The sequence below is a fragment of the Panthera tigris genome, chromosome B2, assembly GCF_018350195.1.
Source record: "Panthera tigris isolate Pti1 chromosome B2, P.tigris_Pti1_mat1.1, whole genome shotgun sequence".
Classification (NCBI taxonomy): domain Eukaryota; kingdom Metazoa; phylum Chordata; class Mammalia; order Carnivora; family Felidae; genus Panthera; species Panthera tigris.
Genome location: NC_056664.1, coordinates 67358493 through 67377641, shown reverse-complemented (window position 1 = coordinate 67377641; position 19149 = coordinate 67358493). Strand labels below are relative to the sequence as shown.

At 44.9% G+C, this 19149-nt stretch overlaps 1 protein-coding gene across 3 annotated transcripts in view; it reads left to right on the top strand.

Annotated features, from left to right (window-relative positions):
- Window positions 1–11301: 11301 nt before the first annotated feature.
- Window positions 11302–19149, top strand: part of COL12A1 (collagen type XII alpha 1 chain) — a 115518-nt gene continuing 107670 nt past the window's right edge. For 2 of the 3 annotated variants that reach the window (XM_042986676.1, XM_007090120.3), the window contains exons 1-2: window positions 11302–11382; window positions 14422–14529. In XM_042986676.1, coding sequence (XP_042842610.1) covers window positions 14457–14529 — 73 coding nt within the window. In that variant the 5' untranslated portion in view covers window positions 11302–11382; window positions 14422–14456. Of the gene's footprint in view, window positions 11383–12302; window positions 12368–14421; window positions 14530–19149 lie in introns of those variants that run through there. The other variant, XM_042986677.1, reaches the window with a different exon arrangement.

The following is a 19149-nucleotide window of genomic DNA, read 5'->3' as shown; positions in this document are numbered from 1 at the left end:
GACTGAGATGTGCCTTTCAGTTTCAACTAGTGTGACATGACAAAGAATACTCAAATTATATCAAATTGATCTGAGATGCTAGGAGCCTTCTTAATATCTGAGGAGGTGAAAGCATCCTTCTGTGACTCTTCCGTTGTCTCTAACACAAGCATCTTTTCACAGAAGTTCAGTCATAGTCATTTATAAAACGCCTACGTTTTCCTGGAAATTTTCCTATATTCCCTTTCTATTTATAACTCCACTTGTTTTTGCCTTTTTTTGTGTTCCAGCATAATGTTTATTTATAAAAAAGATGTCATGTAATCCTTGCAATGCCCTCTACGATAGGAAAGATGAAGTTTTAACGGAGTCAATGACTCGCTAGGGAAAACACATGTCTATGCAATGATGTCATCACTGATGATTCCATGGCCCCTTTGTTCTCTGGGGACCTGCTGTTTCCATATGCTGTCTAGCTCACAGGATGGTTTTGCTTTCAAGTGAAGCCAATCTCAAAATTATGCTAAGTGTGAGGGCCAGAAGTTAATAGGAGTTAAGGAATTTCTGAAGACAATAGCACAAAGGAGATTCCTCTGTTCTTGGCAGTGGAATCTCCAGACTGAGTGGAATGAGTCAAAATTCTGATTAAGGTCTTATTAAATCTGATGTCAGTAACCAGGACTATTTGGCACCTTGGAGGGGGATTGGCTTAGCTTACTTTTTAGCTACCAAGTGCCCAGTCCAGCCCAGATGTCCACAGAAGGTGGATGTTTACCACTGGATTACTATTTCTCAGTGGTAGAGTCTGCTGAATTCTAAGGTCCCTTTTGGTCGTACAGTCTGCTGGTCACCCCCCATTATTGCTTCTCTCTTTCTTCCATCATAATGGAACCTCAGAGTTTAAGATGGGTGCCTGGGTGGCCAGAATAAACTACATTGTCAAGCCTCCTTTGTAGCTAGATGTGGCCATGTGACTAAGTTCTGACCAAAGAAATATAATCACAATCATCTAAGAGCAGCCTGTGGGAATCTTCCTCTGAAGACGACAAAGATTACTGTCTGACCTCTTTCCCCCACTTTTTTTTTTTTTTTTTTTGTCCTTTGCTTTTTCCTTTTGGCTAAAATTTCTGTGTCATGACTGAAGCCAAAACAGCCATCTTAGACCATGTGGTATCTTGAAACAGAAGCCTCATCTGTGGACTGATAAGATGACAGAAGCCTGGGCTTCGGTGGACTTCATGGAACAAGTCCACCATCTCAGATGTGGATTGCCTACCTCCTGACTTCCATGAGTGTTTTAATCCCTGTTACTTCTGTTCCCTGTTGCTAGCAGCAGAACCCTTTTGATGCAGTAGAGTGCCAGTTGTGGGCACTTTTAAGAGATGAGAGATTAAAGTGGGTGTGGCACTGTTCTTATGGATTCCCAAAGATGGTCTCAGGAAGGAAGCAGTCACTGCCTGTCGTAGGACACAAGTCTGCTGTGCTGGGTCTGTCCTTCCACCTTCACTCAGAACACATGGCAACTGCTCTCAGACATCTGGTCTCCTTATTAGCAGCTCTGTCAGCTGTACCGGTAAGTGCTGGGTGGGCCAGGCACATCTAGATGCGTATATCACTACCTATTTGTGGCAATTTTGTTTTGCTTTAACTTTAAAAGATTTCAGATGCAGGTATGTTGTGACAGGCAGCAAGCTTCCACTGCTCTAGTCCAACCCCATTCTTGAGGTAGTGAGGCAATGAGTCCCAACATGTTTTGCTAAATTAATGACATGCTCAAGAATACAGTACCCAGAATAATGGCAAGAAGACCAATCTAAGCAGTTGGCACCTGGGTTCTAGTCCTGGCACCGATGATAGAAATATACTATTGAGCAAGCTCCTGAACTGCTCTGGTTCTCAGGTTTTGTAAATGTGAAATGATGCAGTGGGTTACATGATTTCTAAGATCCCTTTTGGTCATAGAGTCTGCTAGTTGTCCCCCATTTCCTTTTCTCTCTTTCTTCCATAATAATAAAAACATCAGAGTTCTATTATCATTCTGTGATAATTTCTATCATCATTAGATAGATGAGGCTACCACATAATCTCATTTCTATCTCTAAAAGTGTTCATGGGGCATCTGGGTGACTCAGTTGGTTGAGTGTCCAACTTCGGCTCAGGTCATGATCTCATGGTTCATGAGTTTGAGCCCCGCATTGAGCTCACTGCTGTCAGCACTCCTCCATGCTTGGAGCCTGCTTCAGATCCTCTGTCTCTCTCTCGCTGTCCCTCCCCTGCTTGTGCTTTCTCTCTCTCTCTCTCATAAATAAATAAACCTCTTAAAAAAAGTATTCAACTCATCTACTGAAAGTACATACAGTAAAAAAAAAATTACAGTATTTACATTAGAAGAAATAAAAGCAAATTCTGTCCTCATCTTTGTATATATATTTTAATGTCAACATTAGTAAGAACAAGAAATAGCATCTTGAGTGTCCTTTGGCAATTAAATTTGACCATGTTTTTTCTGACTGAAACTTTAAAGACAATGACAACAATGAACAGACTCCTTCCAGGTGTAACATGGGAGTGGGGGCGGTGGAAGCCTGGGAAGCAGGTGTGGGCGGGTTTGAGTCTGGCTGCCCCACCGCCAGCTCTCTGACCCTGGCCAATCAACCTTCCTTCAGTTTAGGGGTTTCCTCAAAATAATTTTCTAACAATTGGCTGGCAACACCGAACCCAAATTTAAACACTCCCTTGGAACACTGATTTGGGGACCAGCTCTCCAGGTGATTGGTCCTCCTGACCTGCCAGTTCTAGATGGCTCCCCTTAGCCCTCCAGGTGGCAGGTGGGTTCTCGGCTTTTCTCAGCACAGACTTCATGAATAGCAAAGGGCGCTTGGCTTAGATAAGCACGGGTCAACCCTCACAGACCATCAGAATTATCAGGGTAGCTTCAAAAATGTACAGATGCCCAAGCTTCCTTGGAGAACAGATATAATTGGTGTAAGGGTGGTGCTCAGACATCAGTAGAGAAGTTTTCCAGGCTCCTTGAGTGATTATTTTGTGCAGGTAGGCTTGAGTCCCATTAGCTTAGGTCTACTAAGCTTAGGTCACCTCAAGGCACATGGTGGCTTTCCAGTAGGACAGAAGTGGGAGGAATATCACTGAGCCAATCACAGAGCCCAGACAATGGCCATATTGTGAAAGCCCATTATTTATTTGCTGCAATCCTCACCTTAGTTCCAGTGTAGAAATGGGAAAGAGCATCAGGCACTGCTTAGAAAATGCAAGACCAGACATTTCAACTTCATTTTCATAGGTAATAATAAAACTAGTGAAGGCACAAGACTTCATTTCAAAAAAGTGTTAATAAAAACATAACCTCAATACTTGGTTTCTTACACTTGTGTGGTGAGCATGGCCTTAAGTGTTCCTGACATCAGAGAACAGAAGCTTTTATTTTGGGGGCAGTTAGTGGTTTTGTTCAAAGCTATTGCTACCAGGAAAAAACCAAAAATCTAAGAAAAGAAGCCATTCAATAAATAAAACTGCACTTAAAAAAAAAAAAAACTAGACCACGTGTGAAAGTTTGAAATGATTTTCTGAATTTAAACACTGAGTGAGGATTTAATGTACTTTCAGCCTGATGAGTCCAGCACCCGGGCAGCATAGACAGGGGGAGGATGGAGAAAATTGTTTAAGCATTTCCCAGATGCTTTTTGTATCACATGCAGTGTTATGTATTCAGCCACCCATGACCAAGCTTTCAGGAGAGCCAAGGAACAACAATGCCATCCTTTTCCCTTTGAATAACTGCCTGTCACACAGTGCAAATGTGACCTCTTCAGTAGTTTTTCACACTTTGCAAAATTCGGGCGGGGGGGGGGGAGATGGGAGGAAGGATACATCTCTTTCTCTTAAAAAATCTGTATAGAGGGGCATCTGGGTGGCTCCAATGGTTAAGTGACCAATTCTTGATTTCGTCTCAGGTCATGATCTCGCAGTTTGGTTCGTGAGATGGAGCCCTGCATCGGGCTCTGCACTGACAGCTCAGAGCCTGCTTGGGATTCTCTCTCTCTCTCTCTCTCTCTCTCTCTCTCTCTGTGTCCCTGGCATGTCATTCAGTCATCTGACTTTGCTCAATCATCGTAAGATATTTTCCCATCATGACTTCCTAACACCAGTCATTTTCCTCTTTGCATGCCACTGTTGTGAATGCCACAAGATAGACCCTCTGAGTCTCTTACCTGGATTCTGGCCCACCCCTCACCCCATCTCCCTTTATTTTCATTTATTTTTTAAAGTTTATTTACTTACTTAGAGAGAGACAGAGAGCACAAATGGAGGAGGGACAGAGAGAGACACAGAATCCAAAGCAGGCTCCAGGCTCTGAGCTATCAGCACAGAGCCCAAAGCGGGGCTTGAACTCATGGACCTTGAGATCATGGCCTGAGCTGAAGTTGGACACTTAACCTACTGAGTCATCCAGGCACCCCCCCCACCCCTGCCTCCCCCTGTCTCCTTGCTTGTAGGTTGTCTTCCTAGCAAGTTACTGTGAGCCTGATTGTCAGATTAGGCTTTTTGCAACAAGATTTTTATCATTCTTCTGTGGTTTTAATATACCAGAAAGACCATGAGCTTAGATATCAGAAAGCCGAGCTCAGATCTGGGTTCCAAAATTAACAGGTAAATCACCTGACGTCTCTGAGCCTCAATTCCTTCTCTCTAGCATAGAGATAAGAATTAAATGTCATGGACTGATGTATGTAAAATGCTTTGCGCAATGACTGGGATACGCCCTGTCAATTATTTGCTCAGTAATGATTATATTTAAAGGATTAAATTCCAGAATCTCAGCTACTTCCAAACTCCAATACTATTCCATCGTGTTCACAAAGTTTCTGCTGAAACAACTCTGCTTTATTTATTGCCCAGGACATTTCTTGTCTCTTTGCTATTTTTTTCAACTTCCCATTTTGAATCTTGTGCTTGGAATGTTAACTGCTAGTCCTTTAAAATCTTCCTCCTCCAGAAATTCTTTAGGGACCACTTCAGCATACACTGCTTTCTCCCTTGCACAAACTTGCAACAATTCTTATTGTTGGGAGACACCTCTCCAGTGGATCTCTCCTGTTTCTGCAGAGGCACCGAATGCTTTTATTTTAGAGGATTGTTTCCAGGGAGTTTGTATACTAGCGGCCTAAGAACCAAAGGTAATTTCTCCCTCCAGAGCAAAGGGCAAGTTTGTTTACTGTCTAGTGTAACAAAGATAATGCCTCCTTTCAGGGCAAAAGTCAGGCAGGCTGACTGCCCTTAGAAAAGACATGGGTTCCCCAAGCTCAGTTCAGTTCCCTCAGTGCAACCCACTGAGTTTGTAAGGGTCACTGGGCCTTCTTCGCATTACCCCGTGGGAACTGGGGCCTGGAGAACCAGGGCAAATAATGATACTCTGGCTACTGGTATTGCTGTCAGTAACACAGTCCTTTGTCTCTGGTTCCTCGTGTGTTCTGCCAGCATCCTGTGAATCTGTAGTATGTTAACTTGTTAGCTTGAAAGTAGGATACAATTTCAGATCCTAAAATAGTTCTTGACGACTATTATTGTTATTGTTATTATTTGGTTGCTATGGCTCTTAAATATTTTTTCATAACAATCTACTCTTTCCCCCCTTTTTTCTTGTCATGGGGTTTTGGAGAGACTGATTTATGGAGAAACCGGTTTGTGGAGAAATTGCTTTTTTTATGCAGAATGCTCTGAATCGTGGGTTGAATTGATTGCTTCCTGCAATGTCTTTTGTCTTGTTTCTGTATATCATGATTCCCCCCCCCCAATTATTTTTTATACTGGTCTGTCAGTTTCCAATTATACACTGTCTCCAGACTTCTCTTGAGTCTTTCGACTTTGGTCTTTGTTACTACATTTATGCTTTTTATGGACAGGACCTCTTTTGATTTGCTTTTTAAAAAAAATTCCTCACAGTTTCTAGTGAACATCATGAATGTTTGCTGAATGAATGATCCAGATCAAAACGATTAAAGGAGTCTACTCAGATAATGGCCATCCTTTCCCTCTTTTCCACCAGAGGGCGCATTCCACTCCATATTGGATTTAGGAACATTTCAAAGTCTGGAATTCTGTCTGCCTTGAATACCTGGGTATCTGTGCTTCTTAAATGTAGCTGAATGAAGTAGTAAGTGTATAAAAATGCTTTATCAAATGAAACCTTGGTCTGGTTACACTTATCCTACACAGGAGCTCCAACTGGGACCAATAAAACCTCTTTTGACTATGATTTCATCACTACTGCATTTCAGTGTACTACGTAATCAGTTTGAAGGCCATGACCAAATCCTGAAAAATGAGTTCCTAATGATTTTTCACATTTTCCAGCAACCTGCAAATTTATGTCAGTATACACTTACCAAGTGTCCACACACAGAGCGGTGTTCTGATTAGGAATTCTGGACCTGCTCCTTCCTACTTTGATAGTTACCAAATAAATAGATTCTGAGTCCCAAGGTGGTAAGGATGACTGAAACAGTATTGAATCTTATAGAAATGAAGTCACAAAGGGCTGCTTTCTTAACTCTTAAGTGAATGTGTTTCCTTTTATCTTTCATAGTTGCTCAAGGAGGTCAGAGCTAACTGAATAATCGACTCCCGTCAGCATTTGACTTTTATCAAATCTGAATGGTTCATCCTAGGAAGATAGTGTATTTGGATGCAAATTTTTTGTTTTAAGCTTCATAGCCTTCCAGGCAACCACACTTTTTGAGGTCACATGAAGTTGAACTTGCCACCTTGGGTGGGAGGATAAATGTGATGCAATTACTGTTTTCTGCTCCACAGCTGCTCACACGCCGAAAGGGAGAGATCGTTTCAGGGCAAGTGAGAGGTCTGGATGAGGTGCGCACAAACCTGGAGACCTCTCTGGAATAGTTCTTTATGAAGAAGTCAAGGAGGCAGGAACATAATACATCCCCTCTCCCTTCCTGTAGGGATGGCTTCGGTCCCTGGATTCTTTAGCTTTGCTAGTACAGACAGTGTAGTTGCTTACTGCTTCTCCTTTTTAATTTTAAAACATTTTGAAGCCATAATCTCTCAAGAGATGTAAGTGGGCCAGTGAAATGCCCTGGGTGTTCCTTGACAGAGTTTTGAGGGCAAGACCTCATCTGAATTGTCTTTGTATCCACTGCTCTGAGCTTGTCACTGTGCAGACACATGGAAGGTGCTCATCAAATGTATTTTGACTTTGTGCACAGGGTTCTAAAGGAGAGGATTCAGACACACTGTTTTTGATGTGACTTCTTGACTGTTCAGATACAATGCCTCTCTGCCTCTGAGAATCAGTGTAGGCAGAATACTACCTCCTCTCTCCACACTCTTATCTCAAAGGGCTTCTTCTCCCAAGACCCTTGAAGTCCACTCTGGGTACAGCCCACACACAGCCCCAAGAACTGGACCAACTGTGCACATTCAGCCTGGGTGTCTCTTTCCTTCCCCTAGAGGTACATCAGCAAGAACTTGCAGTGGAAACACCTTCACCTACAGCAGGAGTGCTGGTTAGGTTAACGCCAAGAAAATCAATAAGGAGGCTGCTTTTGCCTGTTTATAAATAGGGACGACCCTGTAATCTGAACCCCTTCCTGAAATTCACACATTTTAAGTTTATCCCTGACCAGAACCTTGCAGCAGCCTTGGGGCAAGAATTTCTATAGGCGGTTAGTTAATGGACACAAAGAGAGTTTATGTCACCTCCTCATTTGGTCTCCCATGTTGTCGCCTCCCAGACATTCCTGGGAATCAGATGGATGAATGACACATTTTTCAAAAACTCACCTGCAACTCAACTTCTGGCTCTCCATCCTGGAACTTTGACCTCCGACGCCAGTGCTCGTGCTCACCGCTAGATCGCGCTGTCGGACAAGGAATCTGAAGCCCTGGAACCTCCGGGAGCCCAGGAGTCGAAGGGAGAAGAGGTGGGCGAGCAGATGATAGAGTGAGGAAGGGTGAGCCCAGGGTATAACCTGAGGAATAAAAGACACACAAAGCATCTAAAGTGAATAAATTGAACCATCTCTGCCTCACTCGATAAATGTCAATTTGTTGCAAACATTAATGGATTCCAAGGGGCATCAAGAACTGGACGCTCTGCAAAAGGGGGCAGATTGGAAGAGGGTTTACATGTTTTTTTTTTTTTTACCGATTTGTCCCCTTACCATACCGGGAGTCTAGCTTGCAGAAGGGCCCCCAGAGGCCAAACCGTGCAGGTGTCTTGCTGGAAGTCCCTCCCGAGGTGCCTCTTTGCATAACCTTGAGTTGCACTCCTGTCTTGTGAAAATGGGTGTTTTTGGATTAGCTTGTGGATGTATGTCTGTGTACTCCCTGAACCAGTGTTCCTTCCTTCTTTTTCCTCTCAACCTATTTTGGAAGTATTTCGTAGAGATTCTTTTTTCTGAGGGACCAAGGGTGTTTGCGGCCAGTGGTTTGTTCCTGACAGACCTTTGCAGTAACTATTTTCAAATGCATTAAATCTAAGTCTGTTAATGAGAATGCCTTAAGCAAGAGAGGATGGCCACAGGGGTCCCCAGGATGTCACTTTGGGTTGGAGAGCAGTGCAATGTGAGTGCTTTTTGGGGGGGGGGCGTGCTCCCGCCTCTGGAAAAGGCAGCCCTTGGCTCCCCAGCAGGTGACTGACTGACTGTTCAACTCTGCATTTGCAGCTCTGAGCCAAATCAACTGGGAAGAACTCTTTTAAGAGAGAGAAACAAACCATAAGAGACTCTTAATAATAGAGAACAAACTGAGGACTGATGGAGGGAGGTGGGTGAGGGATGGGCTAGATGGGTGATGGGTATTAAGGAGGACCCTTGTTGGGATGAGCCCTGGGTGTTGTATGTAAATGATGAATCACTGAATTCTACTCTTGAAACCAATATTGCACTGTATTTAACTAACATTTAAATAACAATTAAAAAAAATCAGTAAAACCAGAGTTACACTGCTCCCCGGTGTACAACTTTGCCATCACAAATTAAAAACAACAAAAAGTACATAAAGAAAAGCGCGCCTACACACACACACACACACACACACACACACACACACCTGAGCGAAATGCAAACCCCAGCCAGCCTTGGCTGGCCAGCGAGGCGGCAGCTTTCCTTTTCTAGACAGTGGGTGTCGGTTTCCCAAGGGGCGTCCCTGGCGGTTCTAAGTCCCTGTGCGGGCCAGGGTGTCCGCTGCGAGCAGCGCAGCGCGACTGGATGACCGGCCTGCGGCTGCCGGGACTTATCTGCCTCTTGGCTCTGTCCTTGTGTCTGCCACCAGCCCACTTGCGTCTGTAAGAAGGAATTTGAGTGAGGGTGCGGGTAGAGGGCTGGCCAGCGAGCGAAGGACCGCTCTCCACCGGCTGGGTATAAGAGCTCACTGGTACTCAGCTGATGAGCCCGTTCCGCGTAGTGCACGTCGGGTCATTCACGTCCAGGACGCGCTTCTGCCCTAGGGGTTTGTGCCGGACACCCGGGTTGTGAGAGTTCGAAGGGGCAAAACGCCTGGGCACTGTGCGCGTGTGTGGGCTCTTTGTGACAGCTGCCCAGCAGGACTTCGAGTGGGCCGTGTGTACTCAGAGAATGTGCAGAGGTGGAGATTCCCATTTTTCTCCATTCTTTCCCTCCAACCTTCTCTCTGGCTTCCTCTGGCTTTAGCTGGAGGCAGCTGTGAGTGGGGCGGAATGGAGGGGGGCGCTCTGCAAGTTCTTGTCATTCTAAAGGCAAGTTCAGAGGATATCACGCCTGTTGGAGGGAAGGCCAGATTTGCAAACGTCAGTCAAATAGGGAAGAGAGGTTTACATTGGCGACAAGACCTCCCCTTTTACTATTGCTGGCGGTCAATTCCAGGGGCATAGCTCCCGCGTTCCCCTCCGGGCCCCCTCCCCCATCCGGGGTGCTCACCCTTGCAGGGTTAACCTCTGGGCTTCAAAAGGCCAAAAGTGCAGAGCTTGTGACCAGGGCACGGACGTGTGTAATCTGAACCTCTCCTGGAGCGTTTTTCTGATGCTACAGTGTTAGAGCCCCGCGCTTTCTCCCGTGCATCTAGTACAATTTGGCAACCCTGAGTGCCAGGCTTCCTGCTCTAGGCCAAGGGGGTGGAGCCGATTGGGGGGAGGGGGCGGTAAAAAGGGGAAGATGCTGGCAGAATGTCAGCTCTCATCTGGCGTCCATCTCTTTGCTAGTTGGGGGAAATTTACTTTCATTTGTCTCGACCCCGCGGGGTTGGAAGGCAGAGTTTCTGGTCCAAAGCCTCCGCTGGGGGCCAGGTTATGCTGTGGTCCGGATGCCAAATTTCCAACGTGATTGCAACTTGTTCCCTAGCGGCTTCTTGTGCTGAGGACCCCCAGGTTTCATTGCGTCCCTTGCCCTCTGTCTTGGCTCAAATTAAGCCTCTTAGTTCCGTCCCGAAGCATTAGCGAAGTAAGACAGGACTGGGAAAGCCATCCCGTCGCTGAGCCCCGCGAGGGCGGCTGTACGGGTTTCCAATCGGCCGCTCAGAGATTGAAAAAGACAGAAGGCGCGCCGCGTGCACAGACAGTTAGTTAATGGAAACCCTGTAAATCGGTTTTAAGTGCACCCAGGACGGAGGGGGAGGGAAGTGTAGGTGGTGATGATGGGGGATGGGACTAGGGTGGGGTGGGGTCGGTCACACATTCTTGCAGTTCTGAAACTGAGAGTCGCTTCCCTCCCTCCCATTGTTCTTAATTTAGGAAAATAAATTCATTAAAGAAAATCGCAAGGATAGGGAAACCCGAGCTCCCCAGCCCGCCCCAAGCAGAAGAGTGCGCGGCTTCCCTTGGCAGGGAACCCGGCTGCGGCTGTCCCCCTCCCCGCTTCCTCCCTCTTCCCCCCTCCCTACATCCCCCCCCCCCCGCCTTCCCGGCGGGGCATTGCTACTACGGGGATCGCCACCTCACGCCGAAGGAATGCTGGAAGTATGCACACGTTCCCAAAAGTAGACCTCCTTCACCGCCGGAGGAGCATACATCACCCCGTGGCAGCCGTCCACCTTCTCAGGCGTTTCGTAACCGAGTAAACTGAGAGCCGGGAACAGCCCTCTATTAAGTAGCCCGCGGCGCGGAGCCTCTTCCCACTCGACCAAGGCGAGCCGTCGCAGACGCGTCCGCGCGCGGGCAGCTGCGGTCCCGGGCAGTCTCCGCCCGTCCTGCGGCGCCTGCGGCTCCCGCCGGGACACTCCAACACTTCACAACCTTGGTGGCCTTGCCGCTGCCCGCCTCCCGGCAGCCGCCAGGTGCTCCTGGAGCGCGGCGCCAATTGCCTGGGCGTGCGGAGGGTCACGCCGAGCGCAGCCTTCTACGACGCCGGGAAGCCGCTGTCGCCGCCGCTACCTCGGACACCACCGCCCCAGGTTAGTGCGGCTTCTAGCCCTTTCCCCTTATCTCGTCCCTCACAAAGATAACTAGGGAACCTTGTTTCTAGCCCGTTCCTTACGCTGCCCTAAGTCCCTAGGGACCGCGCGCGAGAACCGTTTGGACTGGTCAGAGTGGAGCAGTGCCTGGGATTTGCCGGGTGTCCTGGGGTTCTGTGATTCATTTTATCTTTGCGGGACAAAGAGTTGTAGCTTTTCCTACGAGTTGATGCAGGGCGGCCGTGTGTGCGTGAAGCACCCTGTTCCGCGTTTCTGCTCGTAGAGGGATTTCATCTATAGATGCTGTCGACTTCCAGGAAGGGCGGCCCAGGTTCTGGGGCCACCGGCCGCTCGCTGCCTCTTGGTCGGAGCTTTCCCGGGGTGCGGTGGTGCAGCCGCGGCGCTGGGAAGGTATTTTAGTGACGCACGGCGCGGAATTCTTTGGCGGGCCGGCTGAGTGCTCTGCAGCTCGTCGAAGCTGCGCGGGCGTGTGTGGCATCTTGAGACAGATTCCTCGTCGAGTGTTTTGGCTCCTCGGCTTTTCAAAGCATCTGCGATGATGGTGGGTTAATCCGGCTCTAGGAGACGCAGCCTTGGCCGACTTCCTCAACTTCTCGAGAAAGCTCGCCCTTCCCGACCTCTTCCCGAGTGCCTTGGTCGAGGGGTCCGCGGAACCTTCGAAGTAGTTTCCATCCCAAATCCTAGATAGTGTATAAAGATCAGAGAGCGTGGGGCGCCGGGTTCATTTATGGAGCGGAGACGCGAAGACAGGGAGCAAAAGAGGTACCCCAAATCGAGGGTCCTTAGGCACCTTCGGGTGACCCTTTCGGGGCGTTCCAGGACCCCCTTTCTGTCCCCCTCCCGCTGCAGCGTGGACTACGTAAAGTATGCAGGAGTACTGGGGAAGGATGGAGCAAGAAAGGAAAGGAGCGCTAAACTCGCCCTTGGCTAACTAAGGTCAAGGTCGCAGTGGGTCAAAGAGGAGGTAGGTGACGCGCACGGATCTGGAGGAACCCCGTGGGTGAGGGGAGGTGTAATTTTCTTTTTTAACTGCACTCAGGAGTTAAAGGATTGGTCTTTTCCAGGAGGGTGGGAGGGGGGCAGTGGGTGGAAGGAGACCAGTTTCTTAAGACCTACCCGCTCCCCCTCCCCTCTCCCCGCACCCGCTCCTCCGCAGCTGACTCATTTTCATTCATGAGGGTGAAGTGAGGGAATCCTTGCGGACACGTAGGGGCGGCCGCTTTCAGACATTTATGTCTGAGAATGCTCAATGAAGCACCGACCTTTGCGTTCACGTAAATGTTTTGGCTAAAAGGAGGGAAAACTTTTTTTTTTAAACATATGGACGGAATGCCTGGGGGCTGGTAGAACTGACTGTACGTTCCGATATCCCGACGCGACGTGATTCATTCTTGCCGCTGAGTCAGGCAGCCAATAGGTGGCGCTCTCGACCCAGACAAAAGCGCTTCCACTTCTCAGGGTTTTTTTTTGTGTGTGAAGAGTTCAGGGATTAAAAAAAAAAAAAGTCTGAACGCAGCTTTTTGACGGTTGGATTGTCAGTCAGCCTTTAACTCTTCGCGAGCACGACTGCCAACTGAGTTGGAAATTATTGTAGCAAAGTTAAGGCCAGCTGATGGGAACAATGGGCTAGCCTCACCTCCTGCTTTTCACTGATGGTTGAAGAGGGTTAGAAATGTCAAACAGCTGTTAATTAGGGAGAAAGAAATTGCTGGAGTCCTTGAATCTTCTGAGCAGCGCCAACATTTTAATCTTGGCCTCATGAAAAGGAGCTCTGGGCAATTTGGCACGCCTGCTCATCAGACATTTAAAACGCAATTTACACTCAGGCTGAGGAAAGATGCCCTAATACATTGTGCCAATAATTTGGAAGGGCATGGTTGGAGCTTGTCAGTTTCTTTTCTCAAAGAGGGCTTGACCTTTGGCTCATTTTTGGATTCCCAAGCAGGACTTCGTTTTTCAAGCAGCGTTGCCCGTTGCCTTACAATAACTTACATACTTCACAGTCAACTCTCTTTTTATGTCTTGCCTCTGGCAACTTCCCAATTCAGCTCATTGCTAGTAGCTTTTGTCTGTGGATTGGACCTTAGAATATTTTAGAAGATTCCCTTCTGCCAACATAGTTAAGCACCTACTATGTGCTGGGAATCACGAAAGATGAATAAGACTCTGTGTTTAAGAAATTAATAACCTAGTTACAGAATCAGGAAAAATCAGAATAGAATGTATTCTCGTGTGGAGGATATATTCTTGTAATCTTCTGGATTAAGTGGACAGTTAAATGAAAATATTAATTATTATTGGGAATTTTTATTAAAAATCTCTTGGGAAAACAGATGAGAGTGTTTTGTCTCTTCTATTGCCTGTTTTTAAAAATTATATATCTTAGAATTGTTATCTCCTCATTTTGGGTAAAGGATTTATCAGATGTGAAGAGAACACAGCTAGCAGTAGGGTCAGGTTTCAGTTGGGCCTTACATATTTCTGTATAATCCATTTCAGACCTTAAAGAGCTGCATATTGGTAGGAAGAACAAAATGAAGAAAAAAAGAGAGTAAAAGAGGTTTATTATACTTTTCCAAATTACCTTGAGACCACTAAAGTACAGTTACCTAAAGAGTTCAGCAGCTAGGAAAAAGCTTCAGGCCAAATAAAATCCCCAGCTGGAAGAGACATTTAGTTGAGTCAGGGATAAAATGACCTCTGAATTAGCCATCACCAAGGCAGGATGAAGTCATGTGGGGCCTGGTAAGGCCGTCACCCGGGGATGCTAAGCAGGACCAACCTCCAGGAAAACAGGACCCTCTTTAAACTTGAAATCCCTCTTAGTGCCATGATTAAACTGCAGTAGATGAACTTGACTTACACTGCTCCACAATAGGCCCATTATATTCGAGGCTGGGCCCTGCGGTTATTAAGGCAGATCTGGTCGGGTCCTGGCCCAGGTCCAGGCTCCAGTTCTAACCTGGTTCCGGGCCTGCCCGGACCCGGTTCTGATACGGTCACTGCTTCCTCCCGCAGATCCCTTCATGCGGCTGTGAGCTCGGAGGCCGAGCATGCGGACCAGGCTTCCCCCAGCGCTTGCCGCCCTGGGCGCGGCCCTGCTGCTGTCTTCCATTGAGGCAGAAGGTAAAATGCTCTTCCTCCCCCTTCTGTCAGTGACAATGCAGAATTCTAGAAAGGAAAAAAACAAATCAATCTTGCCACTATTGCTTGCTCTGTTTTTTTCTGTACTTCGTGTTTTCTCCGGGGTTTCTCTCCTCTAAGAGAAACGCCCCCTTCTCCTGAGGTCTGTCCATTTTCTGGCTCTCAGGTCCAGCTCTTTCGTATTCTGTTTAATCCATTCCGTACAGTGCTGTGTGGTCTCCTTGCGCTTGTCCCTGCGGTGTGCTGTCCACACTGCCACCTACAGTGCTGCCTTCCGAGAGGACCGGCCGTCCGGGAGGGGGCGACAGCTGCACCCAGCTCTACGAACAGGATGACTCCTGGTGGTACCCAGGAACCCCGGAGCGCGGGCACGCTTACTCGCGTGGCTGTTTACCACCTGGCTGCGGGCTGCGACCTCGGTGACAGCATGAAATAAAAGACTCCAACAGTGCCGGCTCTGCGTCTCTGTGTGTTTTGTGGGGAGCGCAGTCGTTAGGCTGACGGTGCAGGCAAAGTGAGGTGGCAGCCACACATCGCCTAGGGGATGGGTGGCAAGCCGAGATCCGGACCCAGGATGTGTTGGCGTGGCCCAGGGTGACTGCTGTCCCTGTTTGGTTTTCGGGAGGAACGTGGCTCAGGCCCAGCCCCGCGCAGTTAGCTTGGATCTGTGCCAAGGTTTCCAACCCAGGAAGCAAGTGGGAGCCAGAGGAGCCCAGCTTCGGTCCCTCCCTTCTTACCTCTAGCATCAGACCTGAGCAGAGTCTGTCAGGGAATGGGAGATGGGTGTCGTGGCCCCAAGGTCTGTCACAACAGCTCCGTGTGGCCCTGCTTTGTGGAAAATGAAGGACCTTTGCTTATTTCAACCTCAGTTTATTCTTTTTTGTTGTGTGCCCTTGATGGCCTAATTTCTCAGTATTTATTGAAAAAGTTATTTCTCTATATTAACCCAATGAGAGCTTCTGTGTTCCCTCAAGTATGATTCAAGACCTGACAAACTCGAGTTATTGCTCTGCAAGATAAATCGGGTAATACCATAACAGACATTTTTTTTTTTCAATTAAAAAATGCCCCCTGATAGGGTTAAGGGAGAAAAGACATGCATGGGGTAGCTGTGGGGTTTGAGAGGGGGTTGTGCTTTTTTAGAGGTTGTGGGAAAGTAGAGCTGTTTCTTGACAACACTGATATTTTCAATAACTTTCTATTGTGTTTGGTTTTCGACTTCAGGACTGCAGGTATAAAAAAATTAAGATTAAGGAAAACAAAGAGGCTCCAAAATGGATGGCCTGCTTAGAAAAGTGACAGAAACTTGCTGTTTTTCTTATCTAACTGATGCTGTGTCAATGTAGAGGCTTTTCAGAGTGGCTTCTGTGAAGTAATATGCGGATGAGGTTGCCTTTAATGTTCCTTTCTATGTCGTTGTTAGGAAGGAATTTTATTTGAGGAACTTCTGGAAGCCCTACTAAAGATATTTTTAGATAATTCACTCGGCCTATTTATTGCTCATTAAGAAAATAGTTATTTGAAAATCAGAAAGATTTGAGAATTTTTAGGAAAAGAATTAAGTTGGAAATGATGTAAATGGAAAAAATCAATTCTCAATTGGATAATGGCTGGTTAGCAAAGTGCAGTTAAAAAGAACGTTTTAACATTGTGTGTCAACTGTACTCAACAACAAAAGGGAGAACATTTTACTATCTACATTACTGATGATTTCCATACTTCTCACATTTTATCTTTTCAATTTGATGCAGCTCTTTCTTTTGCTTTCTTAAGCTGTGTCTTTCTTGTCTCCCAACTCCTTAGGTCAGCATTTAGTAATTATATTTCAATGGGATTCATTTTTTGTGCCTTATTCTCTAATTTGGTACTGTCAGATAGAAATATATTATAAGCCACATATGCAAGCCACATGTGTAACTTAAAGTTTCTGGTTGTCACACTAAAATAGGAAAAAGAAACATGAGAAACTACTTCTTATAGTATATTTAACTTAATATATCCACACTATTATCACTTTAACATGTAATCAATTTAAAGATTATTAGTGAGATATTTTACAATTTTGTGCTAAGTCTTTGAAATTGGGTGTGTATTTTACACTTGCAGCGCATTTCATTTTGAACTGGGCATATTTCAAGTGCTTGATAGCCACACGTGGCTGGACGCATACAGCTCCTGTGTTGGACAGCACAGCTTGGTGCTAACTACCAACTAAGTGGTCCCATCGAGCCTGTGAAGAGCTAACAGAATTTGTGGCCAAGACCCTTCTGGGAATGATGGCTGGAAAGAGAATTTCTTGGAAATATTGGGGCACGTTTCAAAATTTCAGCTGACCTCCCCGTTTCCCGCTTTGTCATTTTGATCTTAGTTATGAAATGCCCATAATTGCTTTTCTTTCCCTTTTACAACTCATACTTGAACTGTCGTAGTCATACTATTTTTCAACCAATTTCTACTTACTTAATTTTTTATACGTTGAGAACAGTGCTCTTTTTCATATTAATTTAAAAGTTTTGGCACATACTTTTTGCATCTCCTTTTTTTTTTTTTATAGTGGCCAGTGTTCTGTATGACCTATAATGTATGAATCATTTTTGGTTCATGTAGCATATGGTATATTAATTGCCATTTAGAAAATTTAACATTTCACATTTAAAGGTTAGTGAGAATTAGACACCTTTCTCATTAATCTAGAATTCAAGATGAACACATCTTGTGAAAAACAGTGTTTTAATTTTAGTAAGTTTGATTTATATTTATAATTTATGAGGAGTACCTGGATATTATCAATTCAGCAGTGAGTTGAGGCCATAAGCTTTAACTGTCTTGTGTCTAGGTTAAGAGGCTAATTGAGATATATATATATATATATATATATATATATATATATATATATGTAATTGTATGTCTATGTTTATCTGATAATCCCGTGTCATAAAACAGACACTTTGGACTACAGAGGAACTTTCTAGTCATCTATTCTAATTCTCTCATTTTCCAAATGAGGGAGATAGGCTGAGTAGCTCAGTCAACTAATGTGGTTACTTCGGGATAAGGTATAGATGAGACCCAGATTTTCTCCTGGTTTAGTGCAGGTTTGCCTACACTGTTCTCTCTTGCTTAAAAACTGGTCAACCCAGTTAAAGGAAGGAACACATTCTGTAATGTGTAAGGAATAATCCATCCCTTGTTTGAAATATTAAGTTTTCAACTGTTTATTTTTGGTATCTTATAAACACAAATAAAATGAATATATCATGGCAAAGATCATTAAACTTATACTAGCCTTGGATGGAAGATATAAATTAATGCCAACTGCATAGAGTAAAACCACTCTTGGCATACTTCTAAAGGTTTTTGCCATTAGGGCAGTATCCTTTTCAGTGTTGTTATCACAAAGACCAGACTAAAAATCTTACTAGTTCGTCAAGATGGTATTTTAGTAGGATGTTGTCGAATTCTGCTTTATCTTTAACATATTTTATGTGTTAGCAAAACTTACTAGACTCTCTCCTCCTACCTGTCCATCTTTCCATCCATCCATTAATCTCTGTAGAGTTGGTAAACTCTTGGACATATCTTCCTTTTGGTTGCCATAGTGAAAGGTTTTTTAAATTATATATTAAGCTAGATTCTTTAGTTTTAAACAAAGTGTGTAAAATTAGTCAAATTCTATCTATATCTGAATACCACAAATATATTATTGAGCAGGCATCAAACAATGCTTTTTATAGATTGAAAAATGTAGAGGTATATATGTTAATAAGCACCTGTGTACAAATATTGCTTTCTAAAGTTAGTCGTTCTCTCAAATATTTCCTAATCTTTACATTCAACCCAGTATTGTAGAGAGTTGTGTGCTCTGGAGTCAGACTATGGGATCAAAGGTTTGCTGCTTTTTAGTTGTGTTCACCTCTCTAAATTTCACTGACTCATCTGTGAAACAGGGGTAACAGGGCACGTTATGCTGGATTGTTATCAGGAGAAAAAAGAGACAACGTATAAAGTGACTTGTACTCTACCTATTGCATAGCAGACACTCAGAGAATGCTAGCTATTATTATCATTCCTAAAAAGTCCTAAATCCTGCCAATCCATGAAACCAGAATATCACCAGGATGCAGTTTGCATAGCACAGCTTATTGATAACAGAAAACATTATTCATAAATGGGAAATTACACTACTAGAGTCATGGATACCTAAAATTTTAGTCTTTTCATTATCAGTGTTCAGGTTTTTTGAATATATATCTGATTGCTATATTATTTATTTATAATTTAAGTTCTATTTCTCTTGATTCAGATTCTCATTGTGTGCAACTATGACTCTTTGTCATCATAATCCCTATGTAGGTAGCTCATATCTGAAATATTCCAGCATCTGGAACATTCCATTGTTTTAGGGAACATAGACACTGCTTGTGACAATGCAATGACAGTTGTGAATTATTTTTGTACAAAATAAAAGATTTTCAAAATTAATGAAAATACATTTTGCATTGATTCAAGTTGACGTGGGTCCATACTCACATCTGCTTTATTATCTTTTTTTGCAAAACAAACAAACAAACAAACAAAAATGTATAAATGGACTGGCAAGGC